Below are 23,576 nucleotides of genomic sequence, written 5' to 3'. Positions count from 1 at the left end.
GGATAGGAGCGGCACCTCCTAATGTGAAGAGACTTTGGAGCAAAAACAGAAAGGTGCTTATGCAAGTTGCTGTTGATATTTGTACACTGAGCTGCCCAGAGGCAGTCAAAGATGATGGAAAGCAGCTCCTTCAAATTAAACATAGAGCTCAGTTGAAACAACTAACAGCAGTTGTGTCTGTTTATTCGTGTTGTAATGGGTGGGGTACCCGATTTGGGGGGGCGGGGGCGGGTTTGACCTGGATAGGAGCGGCACGGGGCTCTACAATTGCTTATGTCTTGTGTATGTTTCACTTTCCAGCCTCAGCCCTTCAGTGTGTCCCTCGTTACCCTGGCAACCTCAGTTTTTTGGCGCAGACCTTAAGCTCCACCACAGAGCCGAAGGACAATCTGTGCTGCGCCAAATTCAAAATTTATTACGATGAAACTTGCAACTTTTTTGGGGGCGCAGTCGACCACTAAAAAATTGGACATACCTCTACAACTGCGCCAAAAATCGGCAATGTGCAAAATTGGCCCCTATGCCTCTTATTTATGAAGCCCATATGCCTCTATTTATAAAGCCCATATGCTTTATTAAGTGCTTTGTTAACCTGCCATCTTCAAAGATTTGTGCACAAGCATCCCGGGTCTCTCTCTTCTTGCACCCTCTTTAAGATTGTACCATTTAGCATGTATTGTCTCCTCATTCTTCCCACCAAAATGTATCACCTCACAATTTTCTGTGTTGAATTTCATCTGCCATGTGTCCACCCATTCCACCAGTGGTCTATGTCCACTTGAAGTCAACAACAGTAGTGGTCCTAGTACTGAACATTGGGGAACTGCACTGTATACCTCCCTCCAGTCCGAAAAATTGCCATTCACCACAACTCTCTTTTCTATCTCTTAGGTGCTACTGCCCCTTTTATCCCATGGGCTCCAATTTTGCTAACAAGCCTAATATGTGGTATAAGATGTTTGATAAGGGGCTTGCTAGAAAAAAGTCAAGCGTATTGTATAAGAAGAAAGGGAGTCAAGGGTTATCGGGAGCGGGCAGGGAAGTGGAGTTGAGGCCGAGATCAGATCAGCCATGATCTTATTGAATGGCGGAGGGGGTTCGAGAGGCCAAATGGCCTACTCCTGCTCCATTTCTTATGTTCTTAAATGTAGTATCATAGATAGAAAGTTGGTTGACAGACAGCAAACAAAGAGTAACTAAAAAGAGTTGCTCGGACTGGAGGAAGGGTTGGAAGTGGTGAACCCAGGGGTCAGTTTTGGGTCTAAATTTGTTCTCTTGTGTATATAGATGATTTGGACTTAGGCATAGGAACAAAATCTCACAATTTGCTGACTACACAGAAGTAGGAGGTTTGGCAAATAATGAGGAAGCCTGTAGAACACTTAAGGAAGACATACTGATTCATGAACTGGGTACATAGGTGGCAATGCAGTTTAATGTGCATGTGTGATTTAATGCATTTCGTGGAAAGAACGACGACTGGGAGTATACAATTAATGGAAAGATACTGGATGAATAAAGAGAACTAGATATTACCTTGAAAGTATAAGAAAGTACAAAAAAGTCAAAAGTATTTGGGGTTTTATCAATAGAAGCATAGTGTACAAGCTAAAGAAGTAATGGTCAATGTTTCCAGAATATTGGTTAAACCAGAGTAAAAGGCCTCTGTGCCATTAAGGTGCCCAATCATATAAATTAAATTAGAACCTGATTCACCAGATGGGAAACTATAGTTATGAGAAAAGACATGAGATAATGGAACAAAGAAGGCTAATGTGAGATTTAAAAGAGGTTTTAAAAATTATGAAAAGTTTTGATAGGGTGAATAGGGAAAGACTGTTTCCTTTGGATGAGGGCTCAGTAATGAGGAATCATAAATCTACAATTATAGAGAATGAAGAGAGAGGTTAGAAGTTTCTGTACACAGAGTTGTTGGAGCATGGAATACTTTGCCACAGGGAGTGATTGGGGCAGAGAATAATGCTTCTTTTCAGGAAACATTAGATAAGTATTTGAAACAGAAAAAGATTAAAAATAAGGAGAGTGCAGTGGGATTGGATGTAGTTCAGAGGGGGTGTGGAACTCATTTCCTGAAAGGGTAGTAGAGGCAGAAATCCTCATCACATTTAAAAAATACTTGGATGTGCACTTAAAGTGCCGTAACCTACAAGGCTAACGGACCAAGAGCTGGAAAGTGGGATTAGGCTGGATAGCTCTTGGTTAGCTGGCGCGGACACGATGCGCCAAAATGGCCTCCTTCCATGCAGTAAATTTCTATGATTCTGGCAAGGTGCCGGCACAGACACAATGGTTCTGTGCTGTAAACTTATATGAGTCTATAAAGCCAGTGAGCAAAAGCCCGTAGGTAGTGAGGAGGAAACAAACCTAAAATTGAGCCCTGGAGTACAGCAGATGTGACCTCATTGTCACAGAAACTGTTTGAGGACCCATATTGACTGTGTTGGAAGAGACAATAATGGAAGTATGAGAGAAAAATGGATGAAAGGCAATGGAAAAGAAAGTGCTGGTCAACTATGTCCAGTGTCTTGGAGAGAAAGGCAGGTTAGCAATAGTTTGTGAGAACAGAGGGATCGAGAGTGGAATCATTAAGTATGGGCTAATAATGGTGATGGGAAAGGGTAGAACTGACAAATGAAATTTCGGGCCATTCACATGAAGAAAAAATTGTCTTAAGGTATTGGTGAGAACTTACTTCTCCTGAGTTGGAAAATGGGAACAACAACAACAAATAACAACTTGAATTTTTATAACATTTTGAAAGTAGAAAAAATTTACCAAGGTGCTTCAGAGAAGTGTAAGGAAAAATGGCGCTGAGATATTAAGAGGGGTGACCAAACTTGGGTTTTAAGGAGGATCTTAAAGGAGGAGAGGGAGGTGGTGAAGTGAAAAGGTTAATGGAGGAAATTACAGAGCATGGGGCTTAGGTTGCTGAAACCATGGTTGCCAGTGGTGGGAAGAATGGAAGGCAAATGAACAAGAGACCAGAGCAAAAGGAATAAAGAGTTCAGGAGGTTGTAAGGCTGCAGGAGGTTACATAGATAGAGAAGGGCAAGGCCATGAAGGGTTTTAAACACAAGGATGACAATTTTTAAACTGAGGCGTTGGGGAACGAGGGGTCAATGTTAGTCAGCGACATCAATGATGATGGGTGAATGGGGAATAGGGCATTCATGTGGGCAGTAGCGTATTGGATGAAATTTATGGAGGGTGAGGGATAACATGCTATATAGGAGAACGTTGGAATAGTCGCGGTGTCAAAGGCATGGATGAGGGTTTCAGCAGCAGGTGGGCTGAGGCAGGGCTGAAGGCAAGCAATATTATAGAGGTGGAAGTTGGTATTTCTGATGGAGAGGATAGGGGGTCAGAAACTCGGCTTGTGGTCGAATAGGGTGCTGATGTTGTGAGCAGTCTGCTTCAGCCTGAGGCAATAGTCGGGATGCAATAGATGACAAGGGTACGGAGTTTGTGGTGGAGCCAGAGGCAATGGCTTCACTCTTCCTCACTGGAGAAAGTTACACCTCATTCAAGACTATTTTCAGATGAGCAGTCTGACAACATGGTGGCAGTGAAGGGATCAAGAAATTGTCAGCGTACTTATGTAAGCTGATCCCATGACTTTGGATAATGTCGCCAAGGGGCAACCTATAGATGAGAAAGAGGAGGGGGTTCAGGGATAGATCCTTGGGGCACTCTGGAGGTGAGAAGAGAGCCATTTCTGGAAATGCTCTGATTACGATGGGATAGGTTAAAATGGAACTAAGCAAGTGTAATCCCACTGAGTTGGACAGTAAAAAAGAGGTACAAAAGCAAAATACTACGAATGCTGGAATCGGAAATAAAAACAGAAAATGGTGGAAATCTCAGCGGGTCAGGCAGCATCTGTGGAAAGAAACATTAACGTTTCAGGTCGATGACCTTTCGTCAGAACTGCCGAATGTTCGAAATGAACAGATTCTTAAGGAGCACTGAAAGGGAACAAAAGGGAAGGTCTGTGATAGGGTGGAAGACAAAAGAGATTTGAAAGACAAAAGGAATGACGGGCCGACTTGAGATGATAATGGCAGAAGTTAGAAAAAGATTAGTCTAGATAGGGTGTGAATGGCAGAATAATTACCAGCTGCCATGGGAAACAAAGAGAAAAAATACATAAGATCGGGGGGGTTGTTTAGACTGTGGTGTGGTCGACTGTGTCAAAAGCTGCAGAAATTGGCCAGAAAAAGCAGCAAACCTGAGGACTGGGAGAAATTTAGAATTCAGCAGAGGACAAAGGGTTTAATTAGGAGGGGGAAAATAGAGTATGAGAGGAAGCTTGCTGGGAACATAAAAGCTGACTGCAAAAGCTTCTATAGATATATGTGAAGAGAATATTAGTGAAGACAAACGTAGGTTCTTTGCAGTCAGAATCAGGTGAATTTATAATAGGGAACAAAAAAATGGCAGACCAATTGAACAAATACTTTGGTTCTGTCTTCACGAAGGAAGACACAAATAACCTTCCAGAAATACAAGGGAACCGAGGGTCTAGCGAGAAGGAGGAACTGAAGGAAATCCTTATTAGTCAGGAAGTTGTGTTAGGGAAATTGAAGGCTGATAAATCCCTAGGGCCTGATAGTCTGCATCCCAGAGTACTTAAGGAAGTGGCCCTAGAAATAGTGGATGCATTGATTATCATTTTCCAATAGTCTATCGACTCAGGATCAGTTCCTATGGACTGGAGGGTAACTAATGTAACACCACTTTTTAAAAAAGGAGGGAGAGAGAAAACGGGGAATTATAGACCAGTTAGCCTGACATTAGCGGTGGGGAAAATGTTGGAATCAATTATTAAAGATGAAATAGCAGCGCATTTGGAAAGCAGTGACAGGACCGGTCCAAGTCAACATGGATTTATGAAAGGGAAATCATGCTTGACAAATCTTCTAGAATTTTTTGAGGATGCAACTAGTTGAGTGGACAAGGGAGAACCAGTGGATATGGTGCATTTGGACTTTCAAAAGGCTTTTGACAAGGTCCCACACAAGAGATTGGTGTGAAAAATTAAAGGACATGATATTGGGGGTAATGTATTGATGTGGATAGTGAACTGGTTGGCAGACAGGAAACAGAGAGTCGGGATAAACGGGTCCTTTTCAGAATGGCAGGCAGTGACTAGTGGAGTGCCGCAGGGCTCAGTGCTGGGACCCCAGCTATTTACAATATACATCAATGATTTAAATGAAGGAATTGAGTGTAATATCTCCAAGTTTGCAGACGACACGAAGCTGGGTGGCGGTGTGAGCTGTGGGGGGGAGATGCTAAGAGGCTGCAGGGTGACTTGGACAGGTTAGATCAGTGGGCAAATGCATGGCAGCTGCAGTATTATGTGGATAAATGTGAGGTTATCCACTTTGGTGGCAAAAACATGATGGCAGAATATTATCTGATTGGCAGCAGATTAGTAAAAGAGGAGGTGGATCGAGACCTGGGTGTCATGGTACATCAGTCTTTGAAAGTTGGCATCCAGGTACAGCAAGCGGTGAAGAAGGCAAATGGCATGTTGGCCTTCATAGCTAGGGGATTTGAGTATAGGAGCAGGGAGGTCTTACTGCAGTTGTATAGGGCCTTGGTGAGGCCTCACCTGGAATATTGTGTTCAGTTTTGGTCTCCTAATCTGAGGAAGGACGTTCTTGCTTTTGAGGGAGTGCAGCGAAGGGTCACCAGACTTATCCCTGGGATGGCAGGACTGACATATGAGGAGATACTGGATCAACTGGACCTGTATTCACTGGAGTTTAGAAGGATGAGAGGGGATCTCATAGAAACATATAAAATTCTGAAGGGAGTGGACAGGTTAGATGCAGGAAGAATGTTCCCGATGCTGGGGAAGTCCAGAACCAGTGGTCACAGTCTAAGGATAAGGGGTAAGCCATTTAGGACCGAGATGAGGAGAAACTTGTTCACTCAGAGTTGTTAACCTGTGGAGTTCTCTACCGCAGAGAGTTGAGGCCAGTTCGTTAGATATATTCAAGAGGGAGTTAGATGTGGCCCTTATGACTAAAGGGGTCAAGGGGTATGGAGAGAAAGCAGGAAAGGGATACTGAGGTGAATGATCAGCCATGATCTGATTGAATGGTGGTGCAGGCTCAAAGGGCCGAATGGCCTACTCCTGCACCTATTTACTATGTTTCTATGTAAGTCATTGTCACAGAGGATGTAATTTCTGAGTTTGGCTAGAGCTGTTTTAGTGCTGTGATCAAAGAATTTAATATCGGTGCTGCAAAATGGCTGAGAATTTTGAATCATCATTGGGAGTTTCCTGAAAACAGATCTTATTTTTGAGGAACCATCTTCCTTTGTCCAGCATAAATAGAAACTGCAAATATTTTGGGTAATGCAATGAATTAGGATTTTTTTATTTAAAGCCTCGGTGCCATACTATATATCAACCTGGTGAGGCAGATCTGAAACCCAAAGCGGAGTTAGAATTTCAATCATTTAATGTGATTGTGACAGTTACAAGGATGAATCCTATTTCAAGTTATCAAACTTCTATGCATTATCTTTTCAGTTAAATTATAGTGAGAACAGGGCTCTGAGATTTTTTAAAAATGGGGTACATAAGTTATATTTTTGTCCACATTTTCTTTTGTCCTTTTAGCTTTAGGGCCTTGACCTGTGAAGTGATCAGAACTATATAATAGGAATCCTGTAATATTTCTGGTATAACTCAGCACTAAAAAGATAGATTGAAGCCCTCAGATGTTCCATGTCCCATCTACTCCAGGGATATAGTTACATTTCAGTTTCTTGCAGGTGTGGGCTTGCTTACGGAAAATGCCTATTGTGGGTGAACACAACTGGAGTGTAGGAAACAAGCCCAAACTGTAACAGTGCAATGCAAGATTAGAAATCTTAAATCGAGTGTCATGTTCCAGATTTTGGGTAGATTTGGTGAGATTCTTATCTTGTAATGAATAACAATAGGGCAGAATTGATACACCCGTTTTATGAAATAGCATAAAATTCTAGCTTTGCAAAGTGACGTGGAATCATATGCAGTTACTTAACTGTGTAAATGGAACGTATTTTAATTAACTGTAATGCAGGCTGAGTAAGCCAAAATAGTTGATACTAATACCTATTTCTAGTGCTATGTGTTTGTGTTATATTGCTATGTAGTGAAGATTCTAAGAACATAAGAAATAGGAGCAGGAGTAGGCCATACGGCTCCTCGAGCCTGCTCCAATATTCAATAAGATCATGGCTGATCATCGACCTCAACTCCACTTTCCCGCCCGATCTCCATATCCCTTGATTCCTCTAGACTCCAAAAATCTATCTATCTCATCTTTAAATATACTCAGAGACTCAGGATCCACAGCCCTCTGGGGCAGAAAATTCCAAAGATTCACAACCCTCTGAGTGAAGAAATTCTTACTCATCTCTGTCTTAAATGGCCCACCCCTTATCCTCAGACTGTGCCCCCTCATTCTAGACACTCCAGCCAGGGGAAACAACCTCTCAGCATCTACCCTGTCAATCATATTCGGAATCTTGTATGTTTCCAGAGAGTACAGGCCCATTCTACACAATCTCTCATCATAAGATAGCCCTCTCATCCCAGGAATCAATCTAGTGAACCTTCTTCGTTGCACCGCTTCCAAGACAAGTATACCCTTCCTTAGATAAGGAGAACAAAACTGTGCACAGTACTCCAGGTGTGGTCTCACCAAGGCCCTGTACAGTTGTAGCAAGACTTCCTTAATCTTATACTCCAACCCCCTTGCAATAAATGACAAAGTGTCATTTGCCTTCCTTATTGTTTGCTGTACCTTTATGCTAGCTTTCTATGTGTCTTGCAAGAGGACACCCAAAACTCTCTTCTGTTTGCTGTTTCTTTTCCTTGAGGTAATGTATCAGTATCTGTCATGTCTGCTTGTATACATGCTAATGAATGAACCAGATTCCTTTGTTACAGGTTGTTAACCTAAAGGAGAAAAGCATTTTAATCAATGTGAAACAAAATGTCAGGCAACAGTAAGTTTATTTATAGTGGTGTAGCCATTAAACAGGATTACTGTAAAGTAAAAAGCATTTGTAGACTTCAAGATTAAACATTTTTCTACTTTTGTTTTTTTTGTACAGCATATTATCAAGTTCCATCGTGCTTCAAAAGCAAATAAAAAGCCAGTACAGTTGCCAAGGGGCATGGTCAAATCACTGCTTTATCAAATACTTGATGGAATTCATTATCTCCATGCAAACTGGGTTCTTCACAGAGACTTGGTAAGTATAATATTCTCAGAAGGCCAATAAGAAAACAAAAACTGAAATAAAAACAGAAAATGCTGGAAATACTCAGGAGGTTGGGAAGCACCTGTGGAGAGAGAAATAGAGTTAACGTTTCAGGTCGATGACCATTCGTCAGAATTGGAAAAAGTTAGAGATATAACAGGTTTTTAAGCACATGCACATGCACATGAAAAGAGGGAAGACAACTCGCATGAAAAATGTTATTGGGTCCCAAGGCCCAATTTCATGGCAGCTTTGGGTCTCCCGCTGGTTGAGTGCATTTTATCAAGATGAATTTTCGCACTATTATCTGTTAACTGGGAGGGACAGTAAGTTCCAGGTGGCCAAATCAGACTACCCATGCTGTATAGACCATAAAAAGTGAGCAATGCTCAGTGCACACCTTATTTGTATTGAATATGGTGCCTGAGTTGTACACTACCAAAGAAATTAAGAATCAATACTATAATGATATTTGGAAATAATTGTGGAATTTTATCTGGCTCTGCACAGGCCTGAAATGGTGAGTCAGACTCTGTTCCTATGTTGATAAAACTAAGGCTTTTAGAAAAGTTAGTTTTCTATTTATCTTTTGTGAAAAGATGACCTTGGATTTGACTATTGCAAGACAGAAGGGCTTGGTGGCTGGTGGAAATATACATTATTGTTACCACTGAACGATCTGCCTGGCAACCTTAAAGGTCGTTAAACAAGGGCTGTAGTCACAACATGGCGAAACTTTGAGGATGAGGCCTTGAAGTTGGTCTGTGCTGCAGCTCCTAAAAAGACAGGTCTTCCTAAAGTTTAGTAATTTTGCACTTTAACTGTGGCATGAGAAACTTTTGAAAGAAAGATACTATGTATTTCTATATATATATAACATATATCACACAATAGCATTGGCATGAAATCTGGATTAAGGAAACGGGATGCCAGTTTCTGATGCTCAGTAAAGATCATGCCTACTGCATGCCAGTTACCTTAAAAAGAAAGAGATCCATAATAACTTGTATGTATGTGTGTGTATATATATATATATATGTATGCTTGCACGTGCAGATTCATACTAGTTATGTCCAGTCATAAGTATGAAGTCCATCATTTTCTCTTGATGTTTCTTAAGGGAAAGACAGCAGCTGTCTTGTTTTTTAGGTGCTTGGGATTTGGTGCATTTGTTTTCTCTTGACAATTCCAAGATGGGCCAGGCCTAAGAATTAGGGTGGATATGGCTCAGAACCAATTTGGATTCTGAGGGGGCCGAAATTGCCCCTTCCGATAAGGCCTCTGGCCACCTGAAATCGGCGGCCACGGGGCGACGCAGAATGGCCGGCAACTCTCTGAAGAGGGGCTGACATTTTGCAAATTGCCCTTCAGCAGGGGCGGAGTGGTTTAGGAAACCGTTCTGCCTGTTTTCCCACTGTGGCGTGCACAGGCCGAGCACTTACCGACCGGCGGCGACCCCTTCCCGAAATTGCCCCGCGGGAAATATCCCTTTTGAGCTTTTTGTGTCGGTGCACTCCTTTTTGGGCCTTGTTGGTTGGCGGTGCGTACGCCCTTAAAGAGGAGGTGGCGCTGCCGGCGACACCATTTTAATTTTTATTGCCGGCCAGCTACCAGTTCGGCTTGACAATTATGACCCCGGGTTCGGCCAGGCAGCCTGGCAACCCCCTCTTGGGTGCCAGGCTGCTGGCCCAGCCGAAACCCTCCCTGGTAACCCAGTGGACCTAACTTAAAAATTTGCAGAGCTCACAGCGGCTCTCTTGAACTGAAGGGGAGAAACGTTGTGATGCATCAGCGTGATGCAGCATATTTGCACCGCGCTGATGTCATTAGCGCGGTTCTGATGAGTGATCGGGGAGTCTGAGCCGCTGCAAGGGCACATCCGCCCCTCAGCCGCGACTATATCTGCCCCGAAAAAAAACCGCCCAAGTCTGAATATCGACAGCATCTGCACCGCAACCATGCGGCGGAGGTAAATTTCTATCTCTGGTAGTTTGCACAGTTTAGTTTACAAAATGGGTGTCAGAATCATCCAAAATTACATCTAAATCCAAATGTTTTTTGCAGAAAACATGTTGTATTAGAGATTCTGAAGAAAGCAGACTTTTTACAAATTGTGCTGAAATTCATTTTGTGCTGCTGGATCTTGGCTCTGGAATTAGTAGGATTCAATGAAGTTGATGCCTTGATATTGGCACGGCAAACGAGCCAAAGGTGGACAGAGGAAATGTTTCAGGGACACCCTCAAAGCCTCCCTGATAAAGTGCAACATCCCCACCGACACCTGGGAGTCCCTGGCCAAAGACTGCCCTAAGTGGAGGAAGTGCATCCGAGAGGGCGTTGAACACCTCGAGAGCAGAAATCAAGTGTAGGCAGCGGAAAGAGTGTGCGGCAAACCAGTCCCACCCACCCTTTCCCTCAACGACTATCTTATGGTTTTTGTATTGGACAGTTCAGTCACCTAAGAACTCTTTTTTTTTTAGAGTGGAAACAAGTCTTCCTCGATTCCGAGGGACTGCCTATGATGATTGGCACAAATAGTAGAGTAAAACTTTTCCGGTTTTTATTATTAGTAATCATAACTACATTTTTTGATTGTATTGTTACAAACACAATTAAAATCCCTTGTGATAATTGATTAATAGCCTCATGTACAGCAAATTTGAGAGCTGTTTTCTTAACCAGCAGACTAATCTGAAAGCTGTGGCCTGTTGCTTTTCCTTGTGTATTTAATTAATTCCAATTACCAAATTAGACGATTTCTTTTAAATAATTATTTTTAGGCAACTTGTTGCTTAGATAAGTTTGTCAATTCTTAAAATATTGAGGCAGATTTTGTTTTGTTCAGTGCAGTGCCATAACCCACAGCAGCTAATTAGAAGGTTACGGGAAAGGTCATTAGAATTCATGTCAAGAGCATGACAAAGATAATTTCTGTAGCAATCTCAACTAAAATGAAAAAGAGATTGTTATGTATGGAGAAAGAGTCAGACTGAACACTGTGAGCTCAAAGTAAAGTGTGACCGTAGTCTTTTATTGCAGGTCTCCAGAGTGCCTCTCCAACCTGTGAGGCCCCCTTAAATACCTGTGCTCCCAAGGGATTATGGGATCCTTTGGGACTCCAGGGGAAGAGCCCTCTGGTGGTAAATACAAGTTTACATATATAACAACACTTCCCCCCCACCCCCCCCCAAAGTCAATAGTGTAACTATTTACAATGTGAGTCGATCTGGGGCCCTTGCCCTGGTTGATCGTCTCGGTGTGAAAGCTGGTATTGTTGAATCATTTGTTGGGCCCTCGCTGGGCTGCTATGCAGCTGGCCTTGCTGGGCTGCCTGGTGTGTTGGGCCCTGCTGGGCTGCTATGGATGATGGGTTCTGCTTCGTAGTCAACCGTGGTGCCAGTTGCCACTGGTGTGTATGTTGGGGGATCAAAAAAGATAGGATCCAAAGTAGGTTGCTCAGGATAGTCTGTGAATCTGAGTTTGATTTGGTCCAAGTGTTTCTGGTGAATGAGTCCATTTGAATGTTTTACCCGAAACACCCTGCTCCCTTCTTTGGCCACGACAGTGCCGGGAAGCCACTTGGGACCTTGTCCGTAATTTAATACAAATACAAGATCATTGATTTCAATTTCGCGTGACACATTTGCGCTATCATGGTATGCACTTTGTTGAAGCCGCCTGCTCTCTACCTGTTCATGTAGATCAGGGTGAACTAACGAGAGCCTTGTCTTAAGTGCTCTTTTCATGAGCAGTTCAGCAGGTGGGATCCCAGTGAGTGAGTGGGGTCTCGTATGGTAGCTAAGTAGGACTCGGGATAGGCGAGTCTGCAGTGAGCCTTCAGTTACCCTCTTCAAGCCTTGCTTGATGGTTTGCACTGCTCTCTCTGCCTGACCATTGGACACTGGTTTAAACGGGACACATGTGACATGTTTGATCCCGTTACAGGCCATGAATTCTTTGAACCCAGCACTGGTAAAACATGGCTCGTTGTTGCTCACCAGGACATTGGGTAAGCCGTGAGTGGCAAACATGGCCCGCAGGCTTTCACTAGTGGCAGCCGATATTATCTCACATTCAATCCACTTGGAATACGCGTCTACAACCACAAGGAACATTTTGGCCAAGAACAGGCCTGCATAGTCGATGTGTACCCTAGACCACGGTTTGGAGGGCCAAGACCATAAACTTATCGGCGCCTCCCTGGGTACATTGCTTAACTGCGAGTATGTATTACAACTGTGAACGCAGGACTCTTAAGTCCGCATCGATACCGGGCCACCACACGTGGGATCTGGCTATTACTTTCATCATTACGATGCCTGAGTGGGTACTGTGAAGGTCATTGATGAAGGTGTCTCTGCCCTTCTTGGGGACCACTACACGATTGCCCCACAGAAGGCAGTCTGCTTGTATAGACATTTCATCTTTGCGCTGCTGGAACGGCTTTATCTCTTCCTGCATTTCCACTGGGACACTGGACCAGCTCCCGTGAAGCACACAGCTTTTGACTAGAGATAATAAGGGGTCCTGGCTTGTTCAGGTTTTGATCTGCCAGGCAGTGACGGGTGATTACTCACTCTCAAATGCTTCCATAACCATGACGCGATCTGCAGGCTGCGCCATTTCCACCCCCGTGGTGGGCAATGGCAGCCTACTGAGAGCATCGGCGCAGTTTTCTGTGCCTGGCCTGTGGCGGATGGCATAGTTGTATGCGGACAACGTGAAAGCCCATCTCTGGATGCGGGCCGATGCTTTGGTATTTATCCCTTTACTCTCGGAAAACAGGGAGAAAAGTGGCTTATGGTCAGTTTCCAATTTGAATTTTAGTCCAAACAGGTATTGATGCATTTTCTTTACCCCCATAGACACACGCTAACGCTTCTTTCTCAATCATGCTGTAGGCTCTCTCAGCCTTAGACAGATTCCTGGATGCATAAGCAACCGGTTGCAGTTTCCCAAAATCATTAGCTTGTTGCAATACACACCCGACGCCATATGACGACGCATCATATGCTAGTACCAAACGCTTACATGGATCATACAAGTCAAGCAATTTGTTTGAGCATAACAATTTTCTCGCTTTTACAAAGGCACTTTCTTGGCTTTTGCCCCAAACCCATTCGTCCCCTTTTCGTAGTAAGACATGTAGTGGTTCTAACAGTGTGCTGAGACCCGGTAAGAAGTTATCAAAGTAGTTCAGGAGGCCCAGAAACGACCACAGCTCCATCACGTTCTGTGGCCTCGGTGCATTCTCGATTGCCTCCGTCTTCGCGTTGGTGGGCCTGATGCCGTCCGCTGCAATCCTCCTTCCCAAGTGCTCCACTTCAAGCGCCAGGAAAACACACTTCGAGCGTTTTAACCTGAGCCCCACGCAGTTGAGTCGACTAAGAACCTCCTGCAGGTTCTGCAGATGCTCGACTGTGTTCCGACCTGTGACCAAGATGTCGTCCTGGAAGATCACGGTTTGGGGGACCGACTTCAGTAAGCTTTCCATGTTTCTCTTGAATATCGCCACCGGTGATCAGATTCCAAATGGGCATCTGTTATAAACAAAAAAACCTTTGTGCGTGTTGATGCAGGTGAGGGCCTTCGATAATTCCTGCGTCATGTAGGCTGAAGTCAGATCCAGCTTCGTGAACGTCTTTCCTCCCACCAGCGTTGCAAAGAGGTCGTCGGCCTTTGATAGTGTGTATTGGTCCTGCAGGGAGAAACGATTGATAGTTATTTTGTAATCGCCGCAGATTCTGATGGTGCCATCTCCCTTGAGGACTGGGACAATCGGACTGGCCCACTCATTGAACTCGATCGGTAAAATGATGCCCTCTCTTTGCAGCCGGTCTAGCTCGATCTCTACCCTTTCTCTCATCATGTACGGTACTGCTCTCGCCTTGTGATGGATGGGTCGCGCCCCCAGAATTAGGTGGATCTGCACTTTTGCTCCTTGGAATTTCCTGATGCCTGTTTTGAACAGCGAAAGAAATTTGTTTAAGACCTGGGCACACGAAGTGTCAGCGGGCGATAGCGCTCGGACATCGTCCCAGTTCCAACGTATCTTTCCCAGCCAGCTCCTGCCGAGCAGCATGGGACCATCGCCCGGTACCACCCAGAGTGGTAGCTTGTGCACCGCTCCATCGTAGGAGACCTTGACAGTAGCACTGCCGATTATAGGAATCAGTTCTTTTGTGTAAGTTCTTAGTTTCGAACTGGAGTTAAGACTGGCCTTGAGGCCTTGTTGCAGCACAATCTTTCGAAAGTCTTTTTGCTCATGATGGACTGGCTCGCGCCAGTGTCCAGCTCCATTGACACCGAGAGTCCATTTAGTTTAACATTCAGCATTATCGGGGGACAATTCGTGGTGAATGTGTGCATCCCATGTACCTCTGCCTTCTCGGTCTGAAGCTCAGGTTCGTCGTGATCCTCTGTGGATCTGTCCTCCTCTGCAACATGGTGGTTTGCAGGTTTAACAGGATTTGCAGTTCGCCTGCACACTCATTGGAGGTGTCCCATTGTTCCACAGCCCTTGCAAACGTACCCTTTGAATCGGCATGAATGGAAACGATGATCACCCCCGCAGCACCAACAAGGTGTTATTGGCCTTGCATTCATCACCCTTGATGGTGGACTCTGACACATCTCCGGACGTGCAGCTGCAGGTATGTGTGACCTGTCCTGTACGTTACGATTCGAAAACAGCATCGCTTTGTTCACAGTACTTGTAGCAGCACTTGTGTGCTGAGAGATTTGCTTTGTATTGTCACTGGTGGCAATGAACGCCTGGGCTATCACTGTGGCCTTACTCAAGGTTGGGGTCTCTACAGTCAAAAGTTTGCCAAGTATGGTTTCGTGGCCATTGCCAAGTACGAAAAGGTCTCTGAGCATGTGCTCCAAATGTCCTTCAAATTCGCAATGTCCTGTAAGGCGTCTTAGCTCGGCGATATAATTCGGCACTTCCTGGCCTTCAGACCTTTCCTTCGGGTTCAAATACTCTCCGACCAGTGTGCACAAATCGTCGTACAATTTCTCCGTGGGTTTCGCTGGAGTGAGCAGATTCTTCATGAGGCCATACGTTGGTGCCCCACAGACGGTGAGGAGGATCGCCCTTCGTTTGGCAGTGTTCTGTTTCCCATCAAGCTCGTTGGCCATGAAGTATTGGTCGAGTCGCTCCAGAAAAGTTTCCCAATCATCTCCCTCCGAGAATTTCTCCAGGATGCCCACTGTTCTCTGCATCTTTGGTTTCGCTGTCTGCATCTTGTCGCCAGTTATGTATGGAGAAAGAGTCAGACTGAACACTGTGAGCTCAAAGTAAAGTGTGACCTTAGTCTTTTATTGCAGGTCTCCAGAGTGCCTCTCCAACCTGTGAGGCCTCCTTAAATACCTGTGCTCCCAAGGGATTATGGGATCCTTTGGGACTCCAGGGGAAGAGCGCTCTGGTGGATGTACAGAGTAAATACAAGTTTACATATATAACAGAGATACCATGGCAAGTTTGTCCATGGTTTGTAGATATATAAGTCTCAACTTAATGAATATTTTTAAAATGTTGAACTAGTGGCTTTTGTTTAGAAAAAGATGTGTTTTAAACTGACTAAAATTAAATTGGTTTGCATAGCCTAAGCTTTAGCAATAGCTAGATTTGAATACCTGTTGAATCTGATTTTTCACCTTGCCAAATGAGACAGCGAGCTAGCTGTTACATGGCAGTTAAGTCTTAAATAGTCATCATCATAGGCAGTCCCTCGAAACGAGGATGACTTGCTTCCAAGCCAAAAAAGGATAAGTTCACAGGTGTTCCAATGAAGGAGCGAAAATTCCACGTCCTGAACTACATCCTGAAGGGTGGAAGATGCCTGTGCGTGGATTTTTTTAAATGTGTGGTGGCCGTTGCACACAAGCCACCACACGGGCTTGACAGAGCCATGTCTTGGTCCAGTGGCAAGGATTACCCAAGACGACTGGATACCTGCTCTGCTGCACGGACCTAGTGCGCACACATATCGCAGTGAGGGCTGGACCGTGCTGCCCTTGGGCCCCTGGCCCCGAACCCACGCCTCTCCTGGGCCCCGATCACATCCCTCCACAGTAGTAGTTAACCAATAACAACAGTCTGAATAAGACTAGCGTTAATGGAGGCCAGTCTTCTAACCTCTATTGTTTTGCATTTTTCTAATGCACAGCTTGCATTCTTGCCTCCTAAACTGGATTCAGATCTTTTTTTAAAAACAGTTGATTAAGAATATGAGATTAAATACATAGGGATTAAGGGGCTGCATATCAATTGAGATTATAAGATTCATGTCATCAAACATGAACTATAGATATCAGTACACCAGGCATCAATTCAAATACAGTTCCAATAAGGAAAACTGTTTGGCGGAAGACAAAGCAACCATATGGGGAGAAATTTCATGCCTGTGGAATCACTGAGCATTAGGGGTCTAGTTATGAGCCTTATTGTAAGTAGGCTGGTTGACTTATGGAGTTAGGAGAACCAAACTTGATTGCAATGCAAACAAGAGTCTCCTCTTATTGTTGACAGCTTGTGGAAATGTGGATGAAATGACTGGAATAACATTGGCATGAAATCTGGAGTTAAGAAAACAGGATGTCAATTTGTGAGGATGCTCAGCAAAGATTATGCTAATTGCATGTCAGTTACCTTAAAAAGAAAATGATCCATAATAACTTTTAAGAGGAAAGTGGATAAATATTTGAAAAAGAAAAAGCTATAAGGGTATAGGGAAAGGATAAGGGAGCAACTTGATAGCTGTTTCAGAGAGCTATCACAGGCATGATGGACTGAATGACATCCTGTGCTGTAATTGACAGAGCTACCTGATTTCAAAGGGCAAATATTTTGCATTAAAATGTCACATTATCCCAAATGTTATAAGGACAAAATTATAGAGCAGTAAAACACCGGTTTGTGTTTCACATGCTGAGTTATCCACCTCAGGGCACTATTTTCTAGAGCCATGGTAACAAGTAGTTCACCTTCCTGACTGAGATAATGTGAGATACCCAGCTCTACCTCACCACCACCTCTCCTGAACCCGCTACTGTCTCTTATTTGACATGCTGCTTATACGACATCCAATAGTGAATGAACAGAAATTTCCTCCAACTAAATATTGGGAAGACCGAAACTATTGTCTTCAGATCCTGCCACAAATTCTGGTCCCTAGCCACCGACTCCAACCTTCTCCCTGGCCATTGTCTGAGGTTAAACTAAACCGCTTGCAACCTTGATGTCCTATTTGACCCCATATCAGCTCTATCATCATGACTGCCTACTTCCACTGTAACATCGCCCATCTCTATCCCTGCCTCAGCAGATCTGCTGTTGAAATCCTCATCCATACCTTTGCTATCTCTAGACATAACTATTCCAATGCTCTCCTGGCTGGCCTTCCACCTTGCACTCACTGTAAACTTGAGTTAACATAAGAACATAAGAATTAGGAACAGGAGTAGGCCATCTAACCCCTCGAGCCTGCTCCGCCATTCAACAAGATCATGGCTGATCTGGCCGTGGATTCAGCTCCACTTACCTGCCCGTTCCCCATAACCCTTAATTCCTTTATTGGTTAAAAATCTATCTATCTGTGATTTGAATACATTCAATGAGCTAGCCTCAACTGCTTCCTTGGGCAGAGAATTCCACAGATTCACAACCCTCTGGGAGAAGAAATTCCTTCTCAACTCGGTTTTAAATTGGCTCCCCCGTATTTTGAGGCTGTGCCCCCTAGTTCTAGTCTCCCCGACCAGTGGAAACAACCTCTCTGCCTCTATCTTGTCTATCCCTTTCATTATTTTAAATGTTTCTATAAGATCACCCCTCATCCTTCTGAACTCCAACGAGTAAAGACCCAGTCTACTCAATCTATCATCATAAGGTAACCCTCTCATCTCAGGAATCAGCCTAGTGAATCATCTCTGTACCCCCTCCAAAGCTAGTATATCCTTCTTTAAGTAAGGTGACCAAAACTGCACGCAGTACTCCAGGTGCGGCCACACTAATACCCTGTACAGTTGCAGCAGGACCTCCCTGCTTTTGTACTCCATCCCTCTCGCAATGAAAGCCAACATTCCATTTGCCTTCCTGATTACCTGCTGCACCTGCAAACTAACTTCTTGGGATTCATGCACAAGGACCCCGAGGTCCCTCTGCACCGCAGCATGTTGTAATTTCTCCCCATTCAAATAATATTCCCTTTTACTGTTTTTTTTCCCAAGGTGGATGACCTCACATTTTCCGACATTGTATTCCATCTGCCAAACCTTAGCCCATTCGCTTAACCTATCTAAATCTCTTTGCAGCCTCTCTGTGTCCTCTACACAACCCGCTTTCCCACTTTGTGTCATATGCAAATTTTGTTACACTACACTCTGTCCCCTCTTCCAGGTCATCTATGTATATTGTAAACAGTTGTGGTCCCAGCACCGATCCCTTTGGCACACCACTAACCCCCGATTTCCAACCCGAAAAGGACCCATTTATCCCGACTCTGCTTTCTGTTAGCCAGCCAATTCTCTCCATGCTAATACATTTCCTCTGACTCCGCGTACCTTTATCTCCTGCAGTAACCTTTTGTGTGGCACCTTATCGAATGCCTTTTGGAAATCTAAATACACCACATCCATCGGTACACCTCTATCCACCATGCTCATTATATCCTCAAGGAATTCCAGTAAATTAATTAAACATGATTTCCCCTTCATGAATCCATGGTGCGTCTGCTTGATTGCACTATTCCTATCTACATGTCCTGCTATTTCTTCCTTAATGATAGCTTCAAGCATTTTCCCCACTACAGATGTTAAACTAACCAGCCTTTAGTTACCTGCCTTTTGTCTGCCCCCTTTTTTAAACAGAGGCGTTACATTAGCTGCTTTCCAATCCGCTGGTACCTCCCCAGAGTCCAGAGAATTTTGGTAGATTATAACGAATGCATCTGCTATAACTTCCGCCATCTCTTTTAATACTCTGGGATGCATTTCATCCGGACCAGGGGACTTGTCTACCTTGAGTCCCATTAGCCTGTCCAGCACTACCCCCCTAGTGATAGTGATTATATCAAGGTCCTCCCTTCCCACATTCCCGTGACCAGCAATTTTTGGCGTGGTTTTTGTATCTTCCACTGTGAAGACCGAAGCAAAATAATTGTTTAAGGTCTCAGCCATTTCCACATTTCCCATTATTAAATCCCCCTTCTCATCTTCTAAGGGACCAGCATTTACTTTAGTCACTCTTTTCCCTTTTATATATCGGTAAAAGCTTTTACTATCTGTTTTTATGTTTTGCGCAAGTTTACTTTCGTAATCTATCTTTCCTTTCTTTATTGCTTTCTTAGTCATTCTTTGCTGTCGTTTAAAATTTTCCCAATCTTCTAGTTTCCCACTAACCTTGGCCACCTTTTACGCATTGGTTTTTAATTTGATACTCTTCTTTATTTCCTTGGTTATTCACGGCTCGTTATCCCCTCTCTTACCGCCCTTCTTTTTCACTGGAAGATATTTTTGTTGAGCACTATGAAAGAGCTCCTTAAAAGTCCTCCACTGTTCCTCAATTGTGCCACCGTTTAGTCTGTGTTTCCAGTCTACTTTAGCTAACTCTGCCCTCATCCCACTGTAGTCCCCTTTGTTTAAGCATCGTACGCTCGTTTGAGACACTACTTCCTCACCCTCAATCTGTATTACAAATTCAGCCATACTGTGATCACTCATTCCGAATTCATCCAAATTGCTGCTATTTCCTAACTCGCACCAAGTCCCATTCACCGTGTGTTTGCGATCTGCATTGGATTCCAGTCTGCCATCGCCTCGATTTTATAATTCTAATCATTGTTTTCAAATTCCTCCATGGCCTCATCACTCCCTATCTCTGTAAACTTCTCCAGCCCCACAACCTTCCAATATCACTGCGCTCCTCTAATTCTGGCCTCTTGTGCATTTCCGATTTTCATTGTTCCACCATTTCCTTTAGCTGCTAAGGCCTTAAGCTCTGAAATTCTGCCTCTAAACCTTTCTGTCTCTCTACATCTTTTTCCTCCTTTAAGATGCTCCTTAAAACGTACCTCTTTGATCAAGCTTTTGGTCACCTGTCCTAATATCTCATTTGACTAGGTATCAAATTTTGTTTGGTAATGCTCCTTTGAAGTGCCTTGGGACATTTTACAACATTAAATGTGTTATATAAATGCAATTTGTTGTTGTTGTTGCATGGGAAGTCCATGAATGTGAATGATGGGCTCCAAGGTTTCTTCCTCATGTATCCACACAGGACAAATCAGAACCATTTGAGAATTTTTGTGCAGCAGAATTTCTGCACTGAACTTCCAGCTATTAATCAAAGCTTTTATGCGAACTTATCAGAATAGATGAGTAAGAAACTGTTTAGATCCTACAGACTGCATTTAGAGGTCATCATCATTTACCATGGACATTTTTGCAGAATTGGAAACAAAAACTACAGATAGGCTTTGAGACGAAACAAATTGCTTTCGAAAACTGTATTTGAGAACAAATTTTCCGAATGTATAATTCGTGGCCAATTTCCAAAATAAAAGCTTTGGTGCTAGCAATTCGGCAGGTTTGCGCCCATTTACCGCCATTTTACCACCGTTTTTGGGCGGAAAAAGTAATATTTTTGGGCGGTAAACAAGGCGCATAAAATTTAGCGCCGGGCGGAAAATTCGCCGGCGGTAAAAAAAATATCGCCCGCCTTTTTTTTCACCATTTTTATGATGTAAATCGGCGTGCAACGTTCCGCTATCTGCCGCAAGCGGAAACTTTGCCAATACCGCCATTTTTACTGCCCACCAAAAAAAAGCCGTGAAAATTCAAGTTTTACCTGCTCGGACCCACGATGCACCCAGCGCTAATGAGGCCACTTTGAAAAACAGAGCAGACGTTTAATGCATAAAAGGATTTTTGAAAGAAGGCTGCATTTTACAAAGTGAGCTTTATGTGAGTTCATAGTTTGTTTTAAGGCTATTTGAGCACAATAGAGGAGATGTTGAGGACATTTAAAACAATGGGGACGATAATATACCTGCGAATAATGCTGGCTGCTTTTTCTATGCAGCATAGAGCTGGAAAAAGACTTATTCAAGAGCATTATGAAAGTAATCGCAGACGTATGGGGAGGAGGCCTTACCCCCCCCCATGAGTTTACAGAGAACAGCGCTCATACCTGTAGCTGTCTTGAGGCAGCTTTCGAAAAGAGGTGGTCACAGAGCTATGCTAGCTCATAAAGGCAGGCCTACAGCCTACCAGTGGTAACAGGACTGCACTGCCCGTCTAGGTGAAGGTGACTGTGGCACTTGCCTTCTATGCCTCTGGTTCCTTTCAGGCTTCAGCCGGGGAACATCTGCTGCATCTCACAGTTCGCTACACATCGCTGCATTCATCAGGTGACTACTGCACTGTACACACGTAGGATGGACTTTATAAAGACCAGGGAGGCACAGAGTGAGAGGGCTATGGGTTTTGCACGAATTGCTGGCTTCCCCAAGGTGCAGGGTGCCATTGACTGTACGGACATCGCCCTCCGAGCACTTTTAGAGGAGCCAGAGGTTTACCGAAACTGAAAGGTATTCCACTCGCTGAATGTACAGATCGTTTCAATGCCCAGTTTCCAGGGAGCATACATGATGCTTTCATCTTGCGTGAGACCACTGTCTCTAACCTGTTCGAGCATCAGCCAATACGGCCTCGCCACCGAGCTCATGACCCCCTTCCGGAATCTTTAGACTGAAGACGAGCATGACTACAATAACAGCCGCATAGCCACACGCAATATCATCGAAAAGACAATTGGCGTGGTCAAGCAGCGCTTCCGATGCCTGGACCTCTCTGGAGGCAGCCTGCAATACTCCCCTCAACAGGTCGCTGAGTTCGTTGTGCTGCATGTTACACAACTTAGTCATCATGAAGGGACAGGAATTACCACAGGGGACTGCAGGACAACCTGAGAAGAGAGAGGAGGAGGAGCCTGGCGATGAACCCATGCCACCACCATAGGGGAAGCCTCGTGGAGGTTTCGCCACTGCAAAAGTCTTAAGTCAGCAGATCATAAATCAACGCTTTGCTTCATCAATGAAAGGCACGTTTCACCTTTGCCCACCCACTGTATCCCACCTTGTTGACTTTTACTCTTCTTATTCTACAAATGAGACAATGCACAAGAATGGTTAAGGTGAACAAAAGATTTTATAAAACATTGTTAAATTTTTGAAACATTTTTACATTGTAGAAACTTGGTTGGTAAACTTTAATTTTGAAACTGAAATACATTTTTTGCTTGAAACAATTTGTACAAATTTTATAAAATAACCAAAACAAACAGAAACAAAACAACAACAATAACAACCCTCCCCCCTCCCCGCACCGAACCTCGATTTAATTGCAGCCACCTTTCTCCCCCCCCCCCCCCCGCCCCCGATCTTAACCCCCCCCCCCCCCCCCACCCAGTGCTTCTTGCCCTTCCCCCTATCTTTGTGGGCACCAAGATGGTGTGCTGCAAGGCACGCAGGGGGAGAGACAAGGAGATGCCATTGGACCCCCTGGAGAAGCTCGGGGTATTGAAGGCCCGACTTCTGAGTCGGTAGACTCTTATTTGGCCTCCCCACTCACAGGTGCTATTGGTCTGGATGGTATGACACTGGGGACTGTAGTACCAAAAGTTGAGACCATCAATTGCCACAGGGCATTGACAGCCTTGGTGTTCTCCCGCATCGAAGCTGCAATCTGTAACATGCCTTCCCTCATGTCCGCAGATTGTGCGGCGATATTGCCGGAAATGCCACCCAAGACCTGGAGGAGCTCTCCCCAGTTCAACCGAGTTCGATACTCTCCCTTGACAGTCCCACCATGTCCAGGTTTGCGTCTGCCTGTCTTTCAGCAGACTGGCTTTGCCGACTCAACCTCCGCAGAGACGGCATACGTGCTGCACACGACTTGGGCCCGCTGCCTTGAATGGGACAAAGCCTGTAAAAGTGGCTTCTTCCGAGGAACTTATAGCCACAGCTAAAACACTTGCTGACTGCATTTCTCCCTCCATCCCTAGCACACCCTTCACCCCCAGCACCTCATTCCCCCTCCTCCACCCCCACTAACAACATCCCCCCCCCCCCCCCCCGCAACAGCTTGAGGATGTTGTTCCTCCTGTGGAGGGTCCTCAGCACGTCCCTCATCTTCGTCTTCGGCCCACACACGATAAGCTGAGGTGGAGGCTTGCATCGGATGATATGGCACCTCAAAATCCTCATCTGCAAAATAGA

General features: G+C 44.4%; 1 protein-coding gene across 4 annotated transcripts in view; it reads left to right on the top strand.

Moving 5' to 3' along the window:
- Positions 1–23,576, top strand: part of cdk19 (cyclin dependent kinase 19) — a 410,414-nt gene that overhangs the window by 154,593 nt on the left and 232,245 nt on the right. For 3 of the 4 annotated variants that reach the window (XM_070885688.1, XM_070885690.1, XM_070885692.1), the window contains one exon: positions 8,146–8,286. The exons of the other annotated variant lie outside the window; for it this stretch is intronic. In XM_070885688.1, the coding sequence (XP_070741789.1) occupies positions 8,146–8,286 (141 nt within the window). The remainder of the gene's footprint in view (positions 1–8,145; positions 8,287–23,576) is intronic. 4 annotated transcript variants of the gene reach the window in all.

Source organism: Pristiophorus japonicus, chromosome 7 (genome assembly GCF_044704955.1).
Source record: "Pristiophorus japonicus isolate sPriJap1 chromosome 7, sPriJap1.hap1, whole genome shotgun sequence".
NCBI lineage: Eukaryota > Metazoa > Chordata > Chondrichthyes > Pristiophoridae > Pristiophorus > Pristiophorus japonicus.
The sequence above is the reverse complement of the archived record's forward strand: the minus strand, read 5'-3'. Positions and strand labels throughout refer to the sequence as shown.